The sequence below is a fragment of the Chaetodon auriga genome, chromosome 20, assembly GCF_051107435.1.
Source record: "Chaetodon auriga isolate fChaAug3 chromosome 20, fChaAug3.hap1, whole genome shotgun sequence".
NCBI lineage: Eukaryota > Metazoa > Chordata > Actinopteri > Chaetodontiformes > Chaetodontidae > Chaetodon > Chaetodon auriga.
The window spans coordinates 18,619,994-18,643,574 of NC_135093.1; the positions used below are offsets into that span (position 1 = coordinate 18,619,994).

Below are 23,581 nucleotides of genomic sequence, written 5' to 3' on the forward strand. Positions count from 1 at the left end.
ATGAAAATACGGTGGGCTTGCAGAGTAAGGAAACATGAAAAGTATCCACTTGAAGCAGAGAATGCCACATTTTTGTGTATAAAACGTAAAAACATGTTCTATATAACAGAGTTTTGATCATTTCTATCTTTATCAGTAGGAAATGGGCATATAAATGAACACAAGCATCAACCTATGTTCGTGGAAATACTCCATATTTGGCATTAAATTTAATGTCAGTCTGTTTAAGTAAAAATCTTAAAAAGTATTAAATATGCTTTGTCACACTTTAATATAATACAAATCTATGAACACTCAGGAAGAGACCGCTTGGGTGAAAATGATGAAACATCCACAGCAATTTCCGGCCAATCTCTGCTGCAGACAGACGCACCTCAAATAGAAGGACAGGTGACATTTGGTGCGTTTAATCTGAAACTGTCCACACACCTCAAACACACTGACAAACCGTCTCTTTCAGACAGGTGTGGGACGGGAGACAAGGGGAAAAGGTCACTTTGGATTACTGAACTGCAGTCAGATTACTGGCCCGTGCTGGCCTGATTTAAAGCCCCAGCGTGTCTTAGCAGATCTTGACCGACAGAGGGAGCGGAGTCTCACACAGACACTGGAATGAAATACATCAGAAGAACTGTGAAAACGAATGCAAATGTTAAAATAAACCTCATCTATGGAGGAAAGTAGGACAGTTTGTAACAGACATGGCAGAGCGGCCTCCTCTCCATCTATTTATTCCATGAAATGGTTTTTGGTCGCAGAATCTGACACCCACACACACACACACACACACACACACACACACACACACACACACACACATAAAAACGTACACTGAGCGTGTGCGAGCACTCTGAAGCCGACTCTTTTTAAAAGAGAATCTCAGATATGATTCCTCATCATGTTGGACCTTTGGGTGTTGCTGTTTAAATAAGATCTTAAGATTCATAAAACATCTTCTTGGTGACTGTGGTTCCTCCCACGACGCTCCTCTGAACCACTTCCTTGGTGATTTGGGTCACCATGCCGCTGGTCTCCGTGAGCTGCGAGGTCGTCATCATCATGCCTTCTGTTAGAAAAGAGCAGAGGGTATGAGCGTGTGTATTCTATCGGTGTTTTCAGGGGAAAAGATGAGAAACTAGCTAAATTTGTACCTGAGAAGTAGGGGTCGTTGAGCATGCTGTGGGACACGTTGGTTCGTGTGCTGACCTCTGTGGGCATGTTGAAAACTTCCCTCCTCGTCATTGATTGGCTGTTGTACTGAGACAAAGCACCTACAGAGGGCGAGGAAGGAAACAAATACAGATGTTTGTCTTCCACTTTGTCACAATTATGAGAAAGTGAGAGGAAAGGTAGAAATGGATGATGAGTAATAGTGATATCTTGAGTACAGAGTTAAGTGTTGACTGTATTTTAGGCCTTGGGGTGGTCAGATTGCCAGATTGCTGTGGACTTTTAGTCACAGCACACAGAGGATCTCCTCCTGACAGTTTCTAAGCACCACGGTCATGTCAAAATGTCTCAGGTCAAACAAGAGACACACAATGTTAAAATCTTAAGGACTGATTTCCAGGAATCCGGCTGCAAATATTCATGGACCCTGGAAGTGACCCAGTATGTTTTCTCTCATGCACATTCACTCCACTGAGAGGATGAACACTTTCCTTGTTCAGCACTCTACAAGCTCTGCTCGAGTGCCCCTTCAGGCCAAAATGTCCACACCGCCCAGAGGACGTCTCATAGTTTAATAGGCAGATTGGCATTAAGTACATTCAGGCTCCTCGCTTTAGGACTATGATCTTTTCTCTAGTTTGAAAATGATCATCCCACTACTCATAAGGCCCTGAGAAGAAAATCATGGGTCAGCATGGTTTTTATTCATCCCCACTATCATATTATGAGGCATAATGACCATTTCAGACTCCAGCAGCTACTGTGAGGAGTTATGACATTCATTCAGGATTCCTGTCAGCAGCATTCGTCTCACCTCCATCCTGAGACTCTATGGTGATGATGCCCTCCCTCTCAGGACCGAAGCCCTGTGTGGTGCGAGCCTGGACTTTAAACTTGTAGGGAACGTTCTCAGTCAGGTTCGGGACGGTCAGACTGGTCTCTGCACTGTCGCCGTTCACCTGGAAGGAACGCACGTCTCCTGGAGAGAAAAAGAGGTCAGGAAATAACATACTTTCACAACAAGCACGAACAGACTTATGAGGAATGCACAGAAGCAGCTATATGAATGCATTTTTAAAATGCTGTTTCATTTGGAATGTTTTTATGTGACCTACTCTTTCCGGAAAGCCTTACCTCCACCATGCAGCTGCTCGCAGGTGACCACATAGCCCAGGATGTCTCCGTTGGGCTTACGAGGTTTCTCCCAGCTGAGCTGCAGGGAATCAGGACTCAGGGCAGTGAAGACCAGCGGGCCGGGGGCACTGGGGGTGCTCAGAGTAAATGGCGAGCCTTCAGTGAAAGATGAGACAGGTGACAGGATATGAAGAGAGACACTGAACTTCTGGTTGCTGCATAAAAGCACACTCATTGTGTCTGTGGGTGAATCCAAGAAGTCGTGACCATACGTGAACAGAGTCAGTACCTGGCATGGGGCTGAGGGGACTCTTGGGGTCCACAGCGGACTCGATGGTGATGACTCCCTCTCTCTCTGGACCCCAGCCCTCCTCGCTCTGAGCCTTCACCTTAAATAGGTAGGAATGGTTGGGCAGCAGGTCCTGGATGATCACAGAGTTCTCTGCTGGGTTTGTCACATTAACACGCTTCACCTCACCTGCAGGAGAGTATACATGTTGTTAAGCATCAGCTATATATTTTCAAAAATGAGATACATAGAAAAAAGATCCAACTAAGCTATTACAGCAAAATCAAGCATTTACTTGAAACACGAGTCAATGTGCAGCATGCAGGAAACTGTTTGAATGGGATTTTTAAATGTTAAATTTTTTTTTTGCTGTATGCAGGCCAAACTAAAGAGCACCTTGATCACTTGCTTCCATATACTAGAATCCAGCACTTTTGCTTATCATGTTCTTTTCTTAATTTTGTGTCTCAGGCTGATTTCTGTCACATGCCTGCTGCACACTGTTTGTAATCTGCTGTAGAAAAATATCAGTTCTTTATTACAGAAAAGAAGAAAACCAATACAAGATGCAAAAACTGGTACTGGCAGCAGGGATCATTCACCTCCATTGAGCAGCTGGTAGAGAACACAGTAGCCCAGAATGTCTTTCTCACAGTGGGGCTCCTGCCAGCTGACTTTGAGGGCAGTGGGACCCAGAGCAGAAAACACCAGTCTGCTGGGGGTGTCTGGAATACCAGGAGAAAGTCGTGCATCTGATGGGTGACACAAGGAGAGAGCAGTAAGAGTACTGTTGGATGTGGAGAAATACGCGGTGTGCGTCTCTTTAGGCTCAGAGGATAAAGGGTGAAAAAGACAGAAATGTAGATATTAACCATCATTAACTCATACAAATTGCAAATACAATACTGTGCAATACCATTTTTCAAAGCATAGAGTTTTTGATTGTTTCTCTTTTATCCAGACAGCCATTTGTTTGCACTGATTTGCTATGAAACTTGCAGAGACATAAAAGATGCTTCAGTTTGTTCGTTCCTCACATTGCACATCAGGTTCATTATCACTGGTTTATAATGCAGCTGTTAGTAGAGAGTGATTTTCTGACCTCTTCTTGACAGTGTGCTCAAGGATGCTCTGAAATTGAAGCACTCTAAAAGCTGCATTAACTGATTTTGTGGCCACTTATAGGCAGCAGAACAAACCGTAAACACACCTTTGACATATTATCCCCTTCTACAGTTGTCATGACAACAGGTTAGCAAACATTGGCCTAGTTACACATTGAGCAGACATTACAACAATATTATTCAGCCATCTGCCGAATGTCAGTCTAATATTTACTCTCTTTTAGCTCTGTTTTTGGTTTCTACCAACTCTGCTGTGGATGCTGTGTAATTTAAACAGATTGTAATCATTTGCTAATCCTTTTTACAAGGACTGTATAATCGAATTAGTCACTTTTTGTAAATATATGCTGACACTGCTCAGTAAACACAGTTTCTTTGCAATGACTGTATTCTGTTTTTATTTATGTTTATGTTCACTGCTCTGGTTTCAAGTTGTCGACAACATAGCCTTTGAATGCTTTTCATTAGCTTACAGTCACCTGTCTGATGTCGCAGCATGCATGAGAACTACAACAAGAGGTTTCCTAAACCTGCCAGCACTGAATTATTAAATGATGTTAACATAATTTTGATCAAAAGAGAATTTCAACTAAAAACACATGGTATGGTCTGAAAAATGGTTGCAAATATTGTAGAACATAAGTGATTTGTGGTGGCTAAAACATATAAGACAGCAGGTGAGATCTTTAGATCAGAGAGGGAGATGAGACTGTATGACACAAACACATAAGCAGGAATAAAGTTAACTGACGAGGGGGGCATTACCCATCACACCGAGCAAACACATCCAGTGCCTTCATGCTTGTATGCCGCAGACTTACCCTGGAGCACCCTGTCCAGATTATATAGGGCTTCATTGACATCTGAAGACTGGGTCCTGGCCCTGGAACCCTGAGACAGGCTGTAGCTGAATTGGCTGTGGGAGCTGCTCTGCATCCCAGTGTAGCCGAACCCACCGCCGAACCCACCTGACGGCGCATTGAGCAGGGGGGCAGAGGAGGAGGATAAAGGGATGGTAAGGAGGAGGAGGAGGAGGGGTACAGTACCATGGAAGTAGCACAGTAGGAGAGGGAGGTGGAAAGGTAGAGTGAAGTAAAAAAGGTAAAATAAAACAAATACAGGAAAGTTGGGACAGAGGGGGGGAGGGAGGGAGAAACAGCGATAGTCAGCATAGCTCCTGCAAAGTCAGTGTGGATAAGCATGCTGTGCAGCCAACAGCCCCAACCCACATCCAAGCCGTCGGCCTCATGCGCCTGCAGTTTACCTGCCGAGGCATCCCAAATACTGCACTCCAAGCTAGGTCCTTTCACGTTTACTTTGGAGTAGATTCAAACCACTGCTGAGGTCCAAAGCTTACCGAGATCTGTGAACTTGCTTGACACATCCCCCATGACGATAGAGTCCCGGATGTTTTCATCTGCATACCCTCTGTTCTCCGAGCGCTTCCTCATGATGACGTCTGATGTGTGTACTCCACCTCCCATCATGTCCAGTCTACGAGAGCTTCCTACAAGCAGAGAGAAAGATAAAGAATAAGACCAACAATATCTTGATATTTTGTATGAATTTCTCTCAAAGCAATTTATTGGCATCCATCTCACCTGGCCCGGACATGTAGGTTGTGGTTGTTTCTGTGGTAAAGGAGCCACCTCCCCCTCTGTAGTTTGAGCTCAAAGTGGACATAGGAGAGGACGAAGCTGACATGTTACGCGTCCCTGATCCCCCTGGGAAAAGGAAGTTCTGGTCCCACTTCCCATTCAATGTGTAATCTGCGAAACACCACAAAAGAAGCCAGAATTGTCAACAGACAGAACATCGGAAACTTAGTTAGCATTCAAGCATCCGGACATTGACTGGAACAACACAGTGCCACTGATGTCAAGCACCCGAAACCAGGCCCAGCCAATGTAGAGAGGAGGCACCAGCAGCGTCACACCTGTAGCTCCAGTCCTGCCTGAGCCACACACAGGTTATACAAGAAGCAACATCTGTTTAAACTGGCAGGTGTGCGCCATCTACAGGCAAGCAAAGTAATAGCTTCTGGAATTGAAACACTGATTTGCTTAAAATTGGTATTTTTCTTCTTTGCCTGTTGTTTTAGTTGTATCGTTACAATGTCACAAGTATTATTTTGCTATTGACTTTATTTTTGATAACACATGGTAAATGTAAAATTAAAAAACACAAAACAAGACAAAGAGTCTGCAGCAACATTAACAGCTTTAACTAAATACTAATGTCAGCATCCTCTCAGATTCGGCAGGAACATGTATAGTAGCATGTATAATGTCTCAAATGTCATTAAGATAAAATTTCCTAAGTAGCACTGAACACAAGCTCAGGTGGATGGGAATGTCACTGTACTACATTTTATAAGTCATCCAATATTTGTTGAGACATTTTACCAAAGTCATTTGGATTAATACTAAATCAATCCAGTGGATGCTGAGATATTTTACTGGATAAATTTAAAAGTTAAGGGATCACAAAAGTAATTACAATTTGTCCTCTGAGTGCCACGGATGTTTACAATACACTGAATTTAATGGCAATCCATGTAATAGTTGTTCAGACATTTCACACAAAAAATAAAATAAAATAAAATAAAAATGTTAACCTCATGATGGCATGACAGGAAAACTCGGGGGAACATCAAAGTCAATAGGATTCAGCACCTGGAGACCATGACTTTCTGCCCAAACTTTCTCAACTATTGTTGAGATATTTCAGTTTGCACAAAACAGGTTTACCTGCTGACAGGATGACATTGCCATCCCTTGAACCATCATGGCCAAAAATACAGTGTTAACACTCATGTCCTGCAGGTGGTGCAGGGGATAAACTGCAGAAGTTTGAACTTTCCTTGCCCATAGGTGGCGACATTAACGTGTCATTATATGCATATCAAAGTTGTTGCTATTATTTTAGCATGTGGGAAACTGGTCTGATACTGGCTAATCTGCAGCCTTCTAAACATGAAAGAATGAGTTTTTACAAACCAGTTCCATAAGGTGCTCTGCACCTAGAAAGACACATCTGAAGACCAACACAAACACAGCTGCAAGAAAAAACAATTAACAACTGCAAGGAAAGGTGTCATCATTGAAACTGCCCTGCAAAGATGAGCCTGCAGTTAATTAAGAAGCCATTATTTCCATACAGCCGCAAAGTAATTAAGCCTTTACACACACCCGACAAGCCTCCTCCAGATCACTACCTCCCCAGTGGGACGGAGAGAGGACAGACAGAGACAGGCACCTGGAAAAGCCTGCCCCTGATCATCAACTGGAGTTGTGGCAGTTGATGCCAGTGCTCCTCTCTGGGAAGGTGGCAGGAGGAGAGATGGGATAGGTGCCAAATACAGGCAAGGGGACAAGGACTGAAGCCCGAAATTCAATTATTAGACTGTTGATACTTCTGACAGGATCAAATCACGAAGGTAGAGAGAAACGTTGGTTGCCTTGCCGGGCACCTGACAGGCCGTGCATAATAGCTGGCATGCTAGCTGCCTGTTTGTCTGTCTGTCTGTCTGATGGAGCTGTCTTCACCTGGCGGGGCTGTTTGGGTGTTGCTGGGGTGGGGGGCCTCATCTGAGCTCGTCTCTGTGTCTGTGCTGAGCCGATTGGGGATGATGTCCACTCGCTTTTTCCATGACACCTTACGGAGATCCAGGTTGGACCCCACCAGCTTGACATATTTCCATCCTTGTATTCGGGGTCATAGGGGAGAAGTAAGCAGGCCAAGGATAGATTTGCAGCCAAGTATTAACGGTTGGTCTTACTATACATTACCCAAAAGCTATGTATCTATATATACACACACACACATACAGAAGCCACATTAGCCGCATTAGCAAATTGACTGAGGGCACAAAAACAGTTGCAGAAAGCAGCAGAGTGACAGCAGGTCAGATTTAATGAAGCTAGGCTTGCGGTTTGTGACCGTAAAGCACTTTAATTGCAGATATCTTGGGATGTATTGGAAGCAGATTTTGTTGCTGCCTGACTGAGGGCGTTGCCCGGAGGAGAATTTGTCTGCCAGATGGAAGTGATAAAAAAAAAAAGCCAAAACCATGAGAATGATGCCATCCCTAAGCTTCACAACTCTTACAGTCCTTCCTTAATACCACTCTTCTAAACTGAAGAAAAATCTTTATGGAACATAGAAGAATAAAAAGAGACAGAAAAAAGGAGGAGAGGCATTCTCATCCTAAGGTTTTCAGGAGTGTCAGAAGATGAGTGATTTCCTACTGCACAGATCTGACCAAAATTGGTAAGGGTAACCCATTTCCTGTCCTTCTGACCAGGCAATGACACCACAGCACACTTTGCATAAACACTTGGGTTAAACACTTTGGCTACAAGAACAAAGCAAGATGCCTGGGCGCACTGACAATGTGGACTGAAATAATTGGATCCATTTTACAGTGATAGCTCACACTCTGGAAGTCACATACATCTTTCAAGACCCAAAAAAGCATCAGAATAGAGCGCAAGGCAAGCACAATGAGTTTACACTGTCAGCTGCTATAAGTAGCTTGTGGTTTTGGCTCTGGGTACCCACCATCACCAGAGACGCTGGGTGTCTTGGAGCCTGCGGGGGACTTCAGCACCTCATTGCTGTACATCAGGTAGCTGTCATACTCGTCTCCTGCCTCTGCATCCACAATAGGGATATCTGGAATGATGGGAACTAGGGACAGAAAGACAGGAACATAAATCTCTTTTCAGGGGAATACAGACTGCCTGGAAGTGTTCTAAAGGTGTGTTTGCCCCAACTTACTGGACAGAGGTCTGGCAGGCTGTGATGCCAAGTTGATGGTGGCATCTCTGAAGGGGCCCCAGCCCACGCTGTTCTTGGCACGGACCTTGTACTGGTAGGTCTGGGCGTTCTGGAGGTTCTCGATCAACAGCATCCGCTTCTTGGGGTTGTCAATCTTTACTTTCTTAGCGGCACCCACTGGCTCTGTGAGAAGAGCATTGGCAAGTGATGAAAATTATGCAATGCATATACTTGTAGAGTATTTCCTTTTTTAAATTGGATTCTTACTCAGCTCTTCATCGATGGGTGTGTAGATGACCTCATATGCTGTAATGTTGCCATTGGTCTCTGCAGGCTCTCCCCAGCTGAGCTGAGTGACGGTTGGACTAATGACATTAAAGGCCAGACGTCCGGGTTCACCAGGCACTGGAGAGGAACAACACAAACCATTTGTAAATTCAAACTTAACCTAATGAAAGTGTTTATCAATTGGAGATTTTGTTATACTCTATGTTACAAAGGACTGGCAGCTCACTTTAATATGTTTGCCTTCCTATAAAAAGTTATGCTACCGCTTGTGATGCTGCAGTGACTTCATTTCTACATAGTCAGTGCCACAGTTTCCTAGCAACTCATTTAGACATTACCAAAGTGTTTCAAGCTGTGGGGAACACATTTTAATAGTGTACCCTGGTCTCCTACAAAGCCCCTTATGAACAGCAGCTAACTGAATTCTCAATAATTACCATCCTCCAGTGTTTGACAGGTAACAACGTCTGTATCGTAGCCATCCCCCATTGCATTGTAGCCACAAACTCGCATCTCATAGTCACAATAAGGATAGAGACCGGTCAGGTCAGCTTGAGGAGTCTTCACATCCAAGACTTGGGCATCTTTCTCTGGGTCACCATAGATCCAATACTTGACCTACAATGCAGGAAAGGCAGATACAGTATTTGAGAACAGTGGCTATTGTAAATTATAGTTATTGATTCATTTGAAGCTCCTCAACATGTAGATTTGATGTACCTTGTACCCCATGGGGTTGCCAGGTGGTGGGTCCCAGTTGAGGTGGATGTTTCTGGGTCCAGTTGCTTTGGCCTTAGGGTTTCCTGGGGGGGGAAGGTAACCACTAGGGGAGTTGGCTTTCTGGTTTATGAAGCCCTTCCGCTGCATCTGGGCAATCTCTGGAGATTTGGGAACTGCAGGAAGTGGAAGAAGTTAGAGGGTGAAACAGACATTTACCAGATACAGTACATGTGTTTGGGAATAATCCCTTCTCCCATCATATAAAATCTGAAATGTCACAACTGCAGAAGCTCTACAAATGCCATTTTATGTTACCTTTTGTTACACGTTTTCTGTGACAACTATTGTGTCTTACCTCCATCAGTAACATTGACAAGAGTGGTCTTCCTCTCCCCAATCAAAGCATTGCTACTTGGGTCAAACAGCTCCAGGTGGAAGGTCTCTGGCTGGATTGGGCCAGGGTGGGACCTCGGGTCGATCACAATGTTCTTCTCCGTCTCTCCAGGGCCAAACTTTAGAGGGCCGGACAGCTCAAAGCGCTGAGCCTTCTTGGTACGCCATTTCACTGTGGCAGGGCTGTCCTGGTTGCGAGTGCGGACCACTGGGATGGTGTAGGTTGGGTCAGATGTAGTGAAGTTCTGGGTGCCCTTTTTAAACATCATCACACTGGGCTCTAGACAAAATAAGATAATGGGAGGGAAGAGAAGAAACCTTAGCAATCAGTGACTTGGTTAGGAGCAAGGTTAATGGTATAATGTGCTGGGACAGCGGAGTGAGAGGAAAGTAAGTCATCACCAGTGAGGAAAAGCAGCGTCTAGAGCCAGAATACTTTCACATCTATCTAGCATGCTAACTTCAGCAGATATCTCAGCAACTATTACTTCTTCACAGTCTCTTGATAATAGTGGTTCATTTTGTGAACATTTAAAACTAAAATTCTGGCCATATCTGACACTTTGCACATTTAAAACACAGTGATGTCAAGACTCTTGCGTCCTTTCACCTGGTTGGTCTGCGATGGTGACAGTAGTTCTCGGGTAGCGTCCCAGCTTAGCGCCCTGCCGTGGGTTGCTGAGATCCATGACAAACTGCTTGACTTGTTTGTCTTCCAGGAGGCCATCTTTCTCACCCAGCTCCAACAGACGAACAGGCACTGTTTTCTGGGTCTCACCAGGACCATAGATCAGATCTCCTTCCACTGTCACATAGTCCTAAAAGGAAGAACAGGTTAGGAATGCAGTCCTACAATAGACCTGTACCCCACCTAACTAGTCATTACAAACTGGCCTCTGAAGGCCCTTTCACTTGGCCTAATGCCAAATCCATTTCAGTTAGGGTAGAAATAACCATGCCAAGATCTATTAAAGCTAAAATATTGGACTTCTTTCAATACACTATGATGCATTTTTATTATGCAATAAATGTATAATGCAAATCAACACAGGTAACAACCCCAAATTTTTTTGTAGGTATACAAAAACAATACCAAGCTAATTGTAGGGCAGTGTATGAGCACACAGCCATCAACCTCACCTTCTTATCCTTGGCTGTGAGGTCCCGTGTGCGGTAGGTGACCTGTGTCCGTCCATCTTCTATGATCTCTCTGCTGATCGGGATGTTGGCCACCCCATCCTGCCTGCTGTAGGTGTAGGCCGGCTGAAGGAACGAGAAGACACTTGTGGCTGTGGAAAAGGAAGGGCAGAATCCATTAGAGCAATCCACAGTGAAGATCATAACACTTTTCCATGAGTTCAAGTCATGGGAGCTCTGATGAGTTTATCAGCTCACTTTCTTTGATTGACACGGTTTACATACAAAGCTAAAATTGGATTTTCAAGCAAAATAAAATCTGAGATTTCTCACCATGCTCTTTGATTATGGTGATGTTGACCAAACGTTTTCCAATCTCAGCAATGCCAAGGGGCACATCCGTGGCCTCCACCTGCAGCTGTTTCTTGTCATCGTCTTCATCCTTGACGAACAGCGGCACATGAACATCCACTGACTCCACACCTTCTTGGAACTCTATGGCTCCTGCAGCCTCTGTAGACGAAGGGCAGATAAAACACAAGATTTATGGCAAGACTGATAAAAATATAAGCTGCTCAATAGAGATTAGATAGTGATAATCTTAACTTTACTACAAACCGTGCATTCGAATTTCCATATCATCCACACACACTAATCATTAACACACACCTCTGTCTGTGGCAACAGTGTAGTAGCCGGGCACCACTTTGAGGTCATGCAAGTTTCCGGACTGAACATTTTTCTCAGTGAGCTTGACAATGTCAGGGTAGCTGCCGCGAGGAGCAGACAAGACAGTGTCCATGATGGTGTAGTCCTGCCTGAGAAGCGCAGGAGAAGCAGAAAACGTTAGACATGCGTGACCTTAGGGTCCTTGAAAAAAAAACAAAAAAAAAAACTCTGGTGTTGTCTTGTATTGAATCAATAAGAATGTTACCTTTTTCCAGCATTTCTCTGCATTCTGCAAAAACCAAAACAGATATTAACGAGTGAGATTTCATTTCCATTTTTGTTTTGACTATGAAAAACAGGTCTGTTAAGGAACATAATGTATGCACAGTAACTAGACGTAAGTTTAACGCATCTTACCTGAATGAGGTCTTCTGCACCTTCTGGGCTCCGGGAATCTGCTTGTACACCTCATTTAGCTGGATGAAAGCACAAATGCAGTCAGTGATACAGTCATCATTCATTCACCCGTACATGTGCCCACCTACAAACAAAAACATGCTCACATTATCAGCCACTTCCTTGCGGAGCTGTTCAGCGTCTCTGGACTCAGGGCGAGACAGGTTCTCAGAGAACATCCTGTTTAACCGGAGGGAAATCGGGAACTGGACTACAAGGGGAAAGAACCATCGAAAGAAAACAGAGAGTTTTAACGTTCATTATCTAAAGCTGTAGGCTAGTTTAATGTTGCTCAAACATTTGATAACTCACTTGACTCTTTGGGGTTGGGCTTTATCAGAGCCTGTGGGTGATTGGGTCCTCGGTGTACGTTATCAGTGACCTTCCAGCGAACCACATCTGTTCCTTTGGGTGGGCCGGTCCTCACCATCGGTGTGTCCAGGTGGTCTGAGGTGAGCAGGGACTGGCGGAGCAAATACTCATCTTCCTTGAAACCAACCATGCGACCTGGAGAGTATGCAACATAAGTCACTCCTATTCAACATGGTCCCAGGTGGGAGGATAAGCAATACTGTCATGTGGAATATAACAAACGTCTTACCTTTCCTACAGCAAGGCAGCAGGGCAAGACAGCTCTGTGTCAAGAAAAGACAGAGGGCTTTACTTCCACTGACAAAATATTTGTCATTTATAGGTGTAAATGTGAATGTTTTTACCTGGAAGCAGCTTTTGCAGCAGGCACAGTATTTCCAGCAGCAGAGCAGCAGAAGTGCCAGCAGTAACAAGAGGAACAAGAGAAGTGGGAGCAGCCACAGGAGGCTCGCAGGAGGACAATCTGAAGGTTCATCACAAAAGTAGATAAAGTTAGAAATGCAATGGTTATACAGAACGCTGCTGCCACAGATTAAGCTCACATCACTCCTGTTCTAAAGTCACTGTGCCGACTTCCTGTTTGGTGATTCCAGTGTTTTCAGACAGTGAGCAGATGTTTCATTTCAGTGGTGCCTGGCCATGCATCTATTTTTGGTTTTAATTTGTCCTCGGTTGCCACCCCAGTGCAGTGGAGGTGAATGAAATTTTGTTTGTGGTGCTCACTGATTTTGTGATATCTGGTATATAAATAAAATTATCTTGACTATGTGCACAGGACTTGGGCTTATTTTCTTTTATTGAACTGCATTTCTTAAAGACAATGATGATAATGACAAGAGCACAAACAGACATCTTCCATTTGATATAACCAAACACTTCAAACTTTGGCAGAAAATTGTGTCTTCATGTAAAATCCCATTGCTTTTAGTAAGAAGCTGGCTGAGGGCTTTTAAAGCCATGTACCACCTTTAATATCTATTTTGAGCATTTTAATAATTGATACATCAGTTGCTGAAATGAGAGCACAGAGCATGTGGGATACATATCCAAGCTGCAGCTCACCTTTCTTTTTGAGCACCTGAACCTCCAAGTCTTTAACTGTTGAGTCTTTAGGGTTGTCTACGGTGTAGTGGTACGTACAGTCGTCATCCTCATCACGGAAACTGCACGAATCAAGCACCTTCTCAGCTGAAAATAGACATACATATGAACTATTATTACATGTTTTTAGGTTTTACAACGACAGTGTCAGTGTTATCCAGTGAAAAGTAAATCCCAGTCATTTTGCTCCTTTTATATGTCCTTACATTCTTTCAGTTCATCCACCATAGTTATTTGGAAGGGGCACTTATCACACTCCTCTTTCTCTTTCTTCTCTCCTTTCTTCCAGGCCTGACAAAGGACACAACTCTTCGTAGCCTCACACACGCCCAACTGGGCCTAGACAGCACACACACACACACACACACACACACACACACACACACACACACACACACACACACACACAAGGGTCAAGCAGGACGGCAGAAGTAGCAAAAACTGGACTAGAAACTGTGTTGAAGCTAAGAATTGATACCGATAGACACCCTCTCTGACATACACTGAGGCAGAGCACGCACATTTAGATATTACATCCACACACCTGGAAATTTAGCTCGCAGGTTGAAGTCATCTCAATACCAGAGTTTGGACACTGGCAGCGGCCACATACACATGTACCTCGTCCATTGCAGACACCCTGGGACAGATAAAGACACAGTCAGGCACCAGGTGACATTAAAGTAACACGATCATCTACAAACAAAAATCATGGGCTCTACTCACGCCCTTGCTGTCCAGACAGGTCTGGTTGCTCTTGGGACACTCGCAGGCTTTGCCCGTCCAGCCCTCGGTACACGCACACTGACCCATAACGCAGGAGCCACGGTCTGATAGGACAAGAAAGGATGACATTGGACTGTTTTGTCACTGTGGTGAGTAGTCTGTGTGTGGAGCGGGAGAAATGGTGGTGGTGAGGTGGTCGAAGCAGAAATCACAGTTTGCCAACTTGTTTGAGAAATGCTCCATATGTTCATCAGCTGGTAGCTCACTTTGTCTGTCAGGTGCTGGACATGTAGTCTACCATAGTTTTATTGAAACTTTTCTTTTAGTTTTACTTATTCACTGAACTGTGTCATTTTACTGTTTTTGCAACTATTATTATGTATTAGATTCCTTTCAATGAAAGTACATGTAATTTTAAAGGTATATTACGCAGGAATTGTCTGTTAATGTTGGTAAACAAACAGTTTTCTGCTCTGTGTCTGCCATTTCCATACCTTCTCCTTGGATGTATGCTGCTTATGGTTTTGCACCTGGTTGCTACTTTTTATAAAGTCCCAGTGTTACTTGTGTGCTGTTAATGGCTGAGGGCTACACACCAACTGCCAAAAGGGTGCAGCCCAAAAACATCCTGACCACAGCAAAATGAGAAGACCATACAGGCAGAGGGCAGGGTTTCTGAAGATAAATACAATGGCACACACCTCTAGTGGGTCATAAGAGATGATAGTCTGTACATTGCTGACTATGACACTCCTGCACAGTATTCCTTTAAGTAGGGGTATTGCATTAATAACATAGCTTTTCTGATCAAGTCATTTCTAATTTCTGGACTACTATTATACCGGGAAACAAGATGGCCAGTTTCTTCATAATGTGTTATACTTGACTGATAAATTCAGGATTATTTATGTATATAAACAGCATATAAAGAGCAATATATATGACATTTTATGGACATAAATTCATACAGTTTCTTGTCACACACACACTTAGAAACCAATCGTATGCCCTTGATGTTATGCAAAGAGAGAGTACTGTCTATGCGACAGTACAGAATGTAACAAGGGTACTAGGTGGTGATACTGACATCATGCACACATACAACCATGATCGTCAATTCATCAATCACAAACTGCCGTACCGTTGCAGAGGAAGCCTGAGTGTCTCTGACACTGGGTCTTATCATATTGACAGTAGGGTCCTTCGAACTGATCTGGGTTGTAGCACACACAGGTTCCACACTCCATGCAGTCTCCACGGCCTGAACATGGCTCCGTCATACCTGGACCTATACACTGTGAGGTGACCAGGGCTGAAGAAGCTGCTGAACAGTTACAGAACGTACTCAGCCTGAAGGAGACACATGGACAAAAACAAAGACTTTATTCAATCCATGGGTCTGAAACAGTCACTTGGCAAAGAAGCAAAAAATATGGTGTTTTTTATAAGAATTAATAAGTGTAGTCTCACCAGCCATCATAGCACTGACACTTCCCACACACCAGGTCTCCGTTGCCGTGGCATCTGGGTGCTTTAGGGACGACCGTCTGTCGGACAGATAACAGACAATGGGATGAGTGTGAGTAAGTGACTTAATCTCGACTTTTTGCATGCTTCAGTGTTAATCTGTGTGTCTACCTTCTCACAGTCACAGGTTGGACACAAAACCGAAGCCTTGACGTTGACAGCAGCATTAAAGGTTGTAGGTTTGACTCTCATTGTCCCCTCTTTTTCATTTGGATCCATCTGACACACAGGCTTCTCGTCAATCATTCGCTGGGCTTTGAGCCGCATCTTGAACTTGCCCTGGAGGACACACAAACGCACGCACACACACACACATGGTTAAACCAGCAATATTAGACATATAATATAGACATATAATGTACAGCAGCCTGATTTCTACAGATTCCAGCTGTACCATGTTTACATTTTACAGAATTAGAAGTGTCATGAATATCTATGTGTTTGCTTATGATTACAGGAGCTAACTGATTTTATTTGGCTTGTTTTTTCCATGTAATTAATTAATAAGTGTCTTAACTTATTTACTTATGTATCTATTGTTTTTCCTTTTCCCCTTTAAATTCATCAGTATCATTATCAGGGAGCGAAGTGTGTAGACTATTTGTAATTTTAATTCTAAAAATCCTATTGTTGCCATCGCAAAACACATTGAAGAAAATTACAAGAATGAATATATTGATTGTAAGCACAAAATATTAATCTAAGTAAGGGCTATCAGCTTATAAAAGCCAACATTTGGTCTCCTAAATCCACAAATATTTGTGTGTTTAATCAGTTGTTTCCATCTTGTTTTTCCGCTTACTACTGCTCCAGGTCTGAAATCGAAATCCCCGTATTCTGCAACTTTTCCACTGGTGGACAAGAACTGTGCCTCAAAGGCCTTCGGTCTGTCCTCTGCACGGATGCTCATCTTAGAACGAATGCTCTGAAAGGACAAATGAGAACATCAGCAAACAAAAGTTTGCACAGAGTGCTAGTAGTTGCAAAAAGAAAAGAAAAAAAGATATTCTACCACCTGACAATTGTCAGGACAGGTGACGTTTTACCTCGAAGGCAGTCTCCATGACTTGCAGGATATTGGATGAGTCTTCTTGCAGAAGACCAACCTCAGCAATGGGGAAATACGCTTGGAGTTTCTAAACAAAGAAGTACACACAATACAAAAAATAAATCCATGATCTAAAGTTAACTCTGACCTAAAATTTGACACCATGGGGTATAACTTCAATGAAAGCTGAATAACTAAAGCCCACCAACCTTGTAGTATGTGTAGGAGTGGTTGGTGACAGCAAAGATGGGGATAATGTTGTGTTTGCCCAGTAGACGGACCAGTGTAGGTATTGAAGGGTAATCCTGGTTTACATCCTCTGTGTATTTGCCTTTATCATCCAGGTGGCAGGCCTCGTCGTTGCGTGGCAGGATGCCTGACAGCACGTTAGCCCCATCAGCCTCATAGTGGAAGGCTGACTCGGTGGAGAAGACCAGGAGATGTGTGCTGTGCTTGCGCCAGCCGATCTTATCCTAGAATAAGAATACCAATCAAATGGGAGCAGAAGAAACAGTGGTTAGTACAGAATAAGGATATGTAAATAAAAGAAATCAAAGGTTGCAAAATTTGTTAAGCACCAATTATTGTGGCCAAATGTGACTATTGTTATTGTTGACTATTGTTATTGTTATTGTTACTCCTTAGGGAAATACTGGCCTTTTAGCTGCTACTGCTCTACTATGTTCACCTGCTACTTGCTAACTTTGTCTGTCATTTGATACTGGGCAAGCACTAAATACTGTTTTTAAAGCTTTTTTAATGAAAGCGGCTGCCTGCTGCAGCTGAAAATATGTGAACAATGAGAGTTAAACAAAACATTTGCAGGTCCAGAAAACCAAAACAATTGGCTGAAAGAAGCTGAAGGGCTCCACAGAGCTGCTTCTTCGAACTACAAGCACTGAAATGTTTATCTGTGACATGCGTATTGGTGCCACCCAAATTTAGAGAGAGCAACATCTGTTTTGTATTTAGTATTCTTACTAACCCCACAAACTGCAGCCTGCAATATGGCATCAAAACCCCCTTCAGGAGCGTCCAGGTTGCCAGATATTCTCTCCTTCTGGAGCTCACTGGTGAAGAAATCCACGTTTTGGGTCAGCTTGATGACATTCTCAAAAGAGAACGGAGGGTCGCTGTTGGGCCATGGCTGAGCGAGTCTGGGAAGGTGGAAGGAGGGTGGACAAAAGATGAGAGAGAAAGAGGAGATGGCATGCACATTTAGATTACACTACTTTATTTATGTATGTGCTTCATTTTCTTTAATGTCATGGTGTCCTGTTTTCTCTCTTACTTGGAGGGTCTCATGTCAGTCTGGGGCTCGATAACTTTGTCCACAAACTTTCCAAACCCAATGGTGTAGTCATTTGACAGCTTCTCCACCAAAGTAGCTATGGGAAAGCATCAGTATTACCACCACAACTTACTTGACAGTCATCACAAGACACCCTCAATAAAAGATGCTCACCCAGCTCTTTGCCCATCCTCTTCAAGTTGTCCAAATCGTCAGCCATAGAGTTGGAGAAGTCCATAAGAATATAAAGGTCCAGAGGGCCTTTGGTTGGAGCAAAAACCTCCATATCCACCAGCTTCTCCTCTCCTGGCAGAAAGGTCATGCTCATCTGCTTCGGAGCCACTTGTGACTGCTGAAGCTGCATGTTGATTTGTGACTTTGGAGCACAAACATATAGAGGTGAAGTTAGGGTTTCATACTTTTTGATTTGAAGCAACAACATAAATGTAAGACTAAAGAATGGCGCAATGATTGGAAGAGAAATGAGGGTGATGAAGACTTACCTTCTCTATCTTCATACTGCTCTGAGCTGTGATTACAGCCGCAGCGGTGCAGCCATGGGCAAGTATATTCTCGTACAGGTCACAGCGAGGGCCATTAAAGGTCTGAGCCAACAGAAAGTTTGATAAGTTAGCTTTGCTTTCTTAGCATTAACTTGCAGAGACTTCATACAAATATCATTTTTGTTCCATGCAAATTCTAAATTGAGCCTGAAGGTCAATGCTGCACCTTGGAAATAGTAGCAAACTATCAGCTGATGAAGACCAGGAGACGTGGTTGAAAGCTCAATTAAAGCTTGTTTTTTTATTCATATTACTACTGTTACATGACTGAAGTATCATACTAATGTTATGTTGTGACAACTGAATTATCTCTGACAACAACCAAATCCATCTTAGAATGAAGACCATGACAAGCAGCTGAAAGGTCTCAAAAAGATGGTAATTTGACCTGAGTTAAGTACATAGAAATGTATAAAACAAAGAAATGTTAGCACTTTGCACAAGGACAAAGAGACTCAAAATACTTATCAAGCACATGCTATGCTACAAAGGGCAGCATTTCTCCCTGAGGAATGCCACAGTCCTAATGATTTATCTCAAGGCCGACAGATTTGAATCCAGTTCTTTTATAGTCTTGCTGTTTTGTGCTCTCACCTCATCAGGGCAGTAGGCGCAGCCTTTCCCAGCTTGCAGGCATTCTGAGCAGGTCTTGGCCCTGGAAGCGAAGCAGTAGTTCACTGGAAGGGGGGGATCAGGAGGGGGGAGTGTCAGGAAGAGTCAGCGTCACAGAAAGGCAACAAAGTGAGAATCAAACCCATGAATCATAGCTAGAATACCTGCGGTAACACTAAACAGACTTTGGTACAACATCTTATTTTCTCCTGATAGAACCAACAGCTTCCTAACAGTGATACAGAAAGGTAAAATAAAGACATAAAAACACACATACAAAACATATCTTATACTGAAACAGCAGATGAACTGAGCTTTGTTCATTTAAGGACTGAATCTAACCATTGTTTCAATTATTAAGGAATATATCATCTATATGTTGGATTAAAAGAATAATCATTTAGTTGATATCATGGCAGACATTAGTGAAAATGTCACTAACCCCCCCCCCCCCCCCCCAACAGTGAAAATCAGTAAATCTCTTCATTTCGTAGGGTTTTTGCATGATAAATGCCAAAAACAAATAATTGTTGATTTATTTACTGTCAGTCAACCAAATGAGTATTTTTTAAGTGGAACTTTGCTTCACAGTTACAATGACCCACTCTTTATTTACCTAGCCAACAATACTATTTAGGCTACTACTTGTCCACAAAATAATATGTCAATAAATTACTTGTAGTGGAATAGGATTATTAATTATGACTCTGGGGCTTCTCACCTTCAGCATAACAGCAGGTCAACAGGACGGCTAGAAGCCCAAGCCCTACTGAGAGATGTAACGTCCATCTCCCCATCTCCTTCCTGTAAGAGAAACACACACAAACACATTCATATTTGCACATATACAATGCAGCTGAGATCACAACAGTTACAGAGAGAGAGAAAAAAAGGCAGAGAGAAAGATTTTCATCCGCCAGTGAAATCTCTGCAGACTAAGGCGTAACTTGAACCACCTGTACTTTCCCTCAGTGGAGCCTCAGAGAAAGTGAACAGGCCCAGACAATCCCCTTACCTTTGCCTCGGTTTGTGAAAAGAGCTGCTAACTGAAAGGAAGAAACTGTACTGTCAGAAAATAAAACTATAGGCAGACTTAAAAAAATAAAAAAATAAAAAATCCTCTTCAAAAAATAGCTGAAACCTATTCTCAAAAGAACTTGAACTTGCTTGAGTATGTAAATATTCAAGTATGTTTAAAATACAGTTTTAAAGGGACTGTTTACCCAGACTGCCTACACACCAATATGACGGAGATAAATGAAAATTCTGTTCGCTGTCTATGTCATCCACAATTTTCTCTGAAACTACTTTCTACAGAAGAAACAGTCAGTTTGAAAACTGCTGACATCGAGGTCTGTCACTTATGTAGTAATGGGTTTCCGATTGTGGAAATAGATTTTTAAATGTGATTGTCCAACTTTCATTGTATCACAGTGGAAGCAGGAATCTCAAAAAGGTTTTGATATCTCAAAACCTGGGAAATTAAAATAGTTAGATACTTCTTTTTTCAGTTTTGTGTGTAATTTGGGTGAAACAAGTCCTAAAAAATACTGTTTTTTTTATCCTATCCTAGGTAATGCCTTTCATACAGTTACAAATTATACTACCAACTGGTATTCTCATATAGCTAATGCTAGTGCCAGTTGAGGCATGATAAAATGTGACAGAAGCATCATAACAGGAAGGGACCAATACAGGCTGAGACACGAAAATATTCTGGGCAGCACTCGTAGACTTCACAATAAAACCACTTAATAATTTCATGCTGGAATCTTGGATAGAGAACAATCTGATATACAGGAAGCCACAAAAACAATCTCCACTGAAGACAGGAGGTGGAGAGTGAACAAAGGGCACTATGTGGCATGAAATGTCTCAGTAATTGGTTCAGTGGGCAGATAACTGAACACAAAAAATGATGATTTGTGCTCTCAAGATTTACAACTCCAAGAAGGAATTTCTCCTTGAGGCGAGAGAATGACCTGTCCTGGTTAAAAACACAGTCTGAAAACAACACATGGGAAAGGCACCTTAGCGACTCACTGTGAACTTGAGCTGACTACAGGTGTGTGTGTGTGTGTGTGAGAGAGAGAGTTCATGCCACAAGGTGTCTGTTTTTTCCCCGACTGTGATGGATCAGGGAAAAAAACAGAACAGACCAGCTCTTATCCTCCAAACTTCACCATCAGTCATGGAATATGAGCTGAGTGGAGAAAAAGCACTTTGTATTTTTCCTCCGTCTCAGACAAAATCAAAAGCACACGAGCGTTTATGACACTGACAATAAAGTGGGAGACACAAATTATAGCTTCCAAGAGACAGAAAATAGAACGGAGTCATTCATGCTGCGTTTCCTTTGGTTTGAATGCCGCTGTGGCAGAAAAAAAAACACAGCATGTTTTTTTTCTGAGTTCAAAGCTGCAGTTGTTGTCTCTGCAGACAACAGCACGGCTGCCAGGTGAACATACCACCGCTGGGTGTGTGTCTGACCCCTGTCATGACATCATCACTAAGGGGTGGAGGTCTTCAGTAACACATTTAGGGGTCATGCTTGGGGACCTGCCTTTGACAGTAAGTTAAATCACAGGTGCACACCTGTAAAATCCCAGCCTTTGAAGCTATTACTGCATTCCTCCTTAAAAACCCCAAAGAACACAAAGCAAAGGAACACAGCAGGTCTGTGGGTTTGATTATTTCTAAAGCAGCAGCCAACATCAAACTTGCTTATATGAACACTGGGAATCCTCTCTCTACTGGTCGTTGCAATCCAGTTTCTTTCACCTGTGGTACATTGCTTTGATGTGGGCAATCATGCAGAAACTAATAATAAAAAAAGATTCAAGAGAAAATAAGCACTAAGCTAAATCTAAATCTGTCCAGAGCTCACTCTTCAGTCTTGCATGTAATTCTAAAACCTCATGGCGAGATACAAAGTTACATAACGCACACTTAGCAGCCACTCACCTTGCTCAAAAGTCATACAAATACAAACCAGCAGAATAATCAGTGCATTTTGTTAAGTCTGAAAAGAACACGTTAAAGCTGAAGGGCACTGAAAACAATGGAGCCATTCGGAAATTTATGACTGGACACAAAGAGATTACTGAACAAACAAACCTCTTACTGCGCTCTCGCCCAGTCCAAGTCCAAAAGTCCAACAATAAATAAGAAAAAAACAAATTCCCTTGTGCTTTGTTTGACCCAAGAGTTTGGAAAAGCTTGTATCCACCTGTGAAAAAAAAAAAACTTCTTCAAGTCCTCGTGTCCAAATTCAAAGTTCCAAAAAGAAGAGACTTCCAATTTTTCCTTTCTGTCTTCTATTTCTTCCTTCCTGTACAGTCTGGCCTGGTCAAATATTGACTTATTTGCCCTCAAACTCAGCTCAGTCGGGTGTGTGTGTGTCTCCGCGTGTGTGCAAGAGCTTTTAAGTGTGTGCCGGAGAGAGAGATATGAGAGACAGTAAGACTCAGAGCAATTGAGTGAATATGAGTATGTGCTGTGACTTGATCCCTCCTTTAGCTTCTGTGCACTCACACACACCCACACACACACACTCTCACACACACTCTCCCTTCCCTATCAAGGTGAGCAGGTGTGACGAGAGGGTTAACTCCCTTCCTGTACCTCCATCTCTTCCCCACCCTGTTAGAAATTAAAAGCTCCACACCTCTGTGTGTCAAGGCCTCCTCCCTGCTGCATTCCACCCCAACAGGAGTTCACCTGTGTGGGCTTGAGAGTGAGGAGCCAGGCCCCTCCTTCCATGGCCTCCTCCCAGGCTCTTGGGAGTGGCACACAGAGCAGAACACTGCCTGCAGGCTATGGGAAACAGCTTTGTGACTCTTGTGTTTACACAACCGTGTGCTCATACTAACGGGCACATTTTCTACTTGATTTGAACATTATGATTGCCACATATTTTTTTCTCCTTTTCTGGTGGTAAAGCCACTCCCTTCGCTCTGTAGAGGATGTGAAGTACCGATATGGAAATCTGCATTCCTGAGCAGAGGGACCAGGATTGCACAGTGACCCTGACACTCAATCCTTTTGCTCACTATGTTTAATTGTCTTTCCACAGCCTCTTACAAAGGAGCTGACAATGCAGGAGTCCATAAGGCTGTGGAGACTAACCCACAGCTAAAGGCCCCCAGGTTTAAATATCAGCTCACCATTTTGGGTCCA

General features: G+C 43.1%; 1 protein-coding gene across 3 annotated transcripts; it reads right to left on the bottom strand.

The window, feature by feature from the left end:
• Positions 1 to 111: 111 nt before the first annotated feature.
• itgb4 (integrin, beta 4) lies at positions 112 to 23,028 on the bottom strand. Of its 3 annotated transcripts, XM_076759152.1 has the most exons (43): positions 22,520 to 23,028; positions 20,124 to 20,206; positions 19,385 to 19,467; positions 18,731 to 18,832; positions 18,402 to 18,603; positions 18,228 to 18,324; positions 17,922 to 18,093; positions 17,146 to 17,409; positions 16,935 to 17,024; positions 16,691 to 16,813; positions 16,000 to 16,167; positions 15,832 to 15,908; positions 15,503 to 15,711; positions 14,362 to 14,465; positions 14,180 to 14,275; positions 13,842 to 13,974; positions 13,597 to 13,722; positions 12,879 to 12,997; positions 12,764 to 12,797; positions 12,475 to 12,669; positions 12,270 to 12,373; positions 12,124 to 12,182; positions 11,972 to 11,995; positions 11,707 to 11,855; positions 11,371 to 11,550; positions 11,041 to 11,189; positions 10,511 to 10,718; positions 9,863 to 10,180; positions 9,508 to 9,680; positions 9,225 to 9,405; positions 8,767 to 8,904; positions 8,500 to 8,682; positions 8,281 to 8,409; positions 7,266 to 7,421; positions 5,319 to 5,486; positions 5,075 to 5,224; positions 4,539 to 4,685; positions 3,196 to 3,345; positions 2,594 to 2,782; positions 2,305 to 2,460; positions 1,985 to 2,149; positions 1,152 to 1,271; positions 112 to 1,066 (listed from the first exon to the last, which is right to left on the bottom strand). In XM_076759152.1, the coding sequence occupies exons 2-43, from the start codon at positions 20,197 to 20,199 to the stop codon at positions 936 to 938; spliced, it is 5,997 nt and encodes a 1,998-aa protein (XP_076615267.1). In that variant the 5' UTR covers positions 20,200 to 20,206; positions 22,520 to 23,028; the 3' UTR covers positions 112 to 935. The 3 variants fall into 3 exon arrangements, with proteins under 3 accessions (XP_076615267.1, XP_076615265.1, XP_076615266.1); XM_076759150.1 differs by lacking the exon at positions 7,266 to 7,421 and having other exon boundaries at positions 22,520 to 23,026; XM_076759151.1 differs by lacking the exons at positions 4,539 to 4,685; positions 7,266 to 7,421 and having other exon boundaries at positions 22,520 to 23,025.
• Between the last annotated feature and the right edge of the window lie 553 nt (positions 23,029 to 23,581).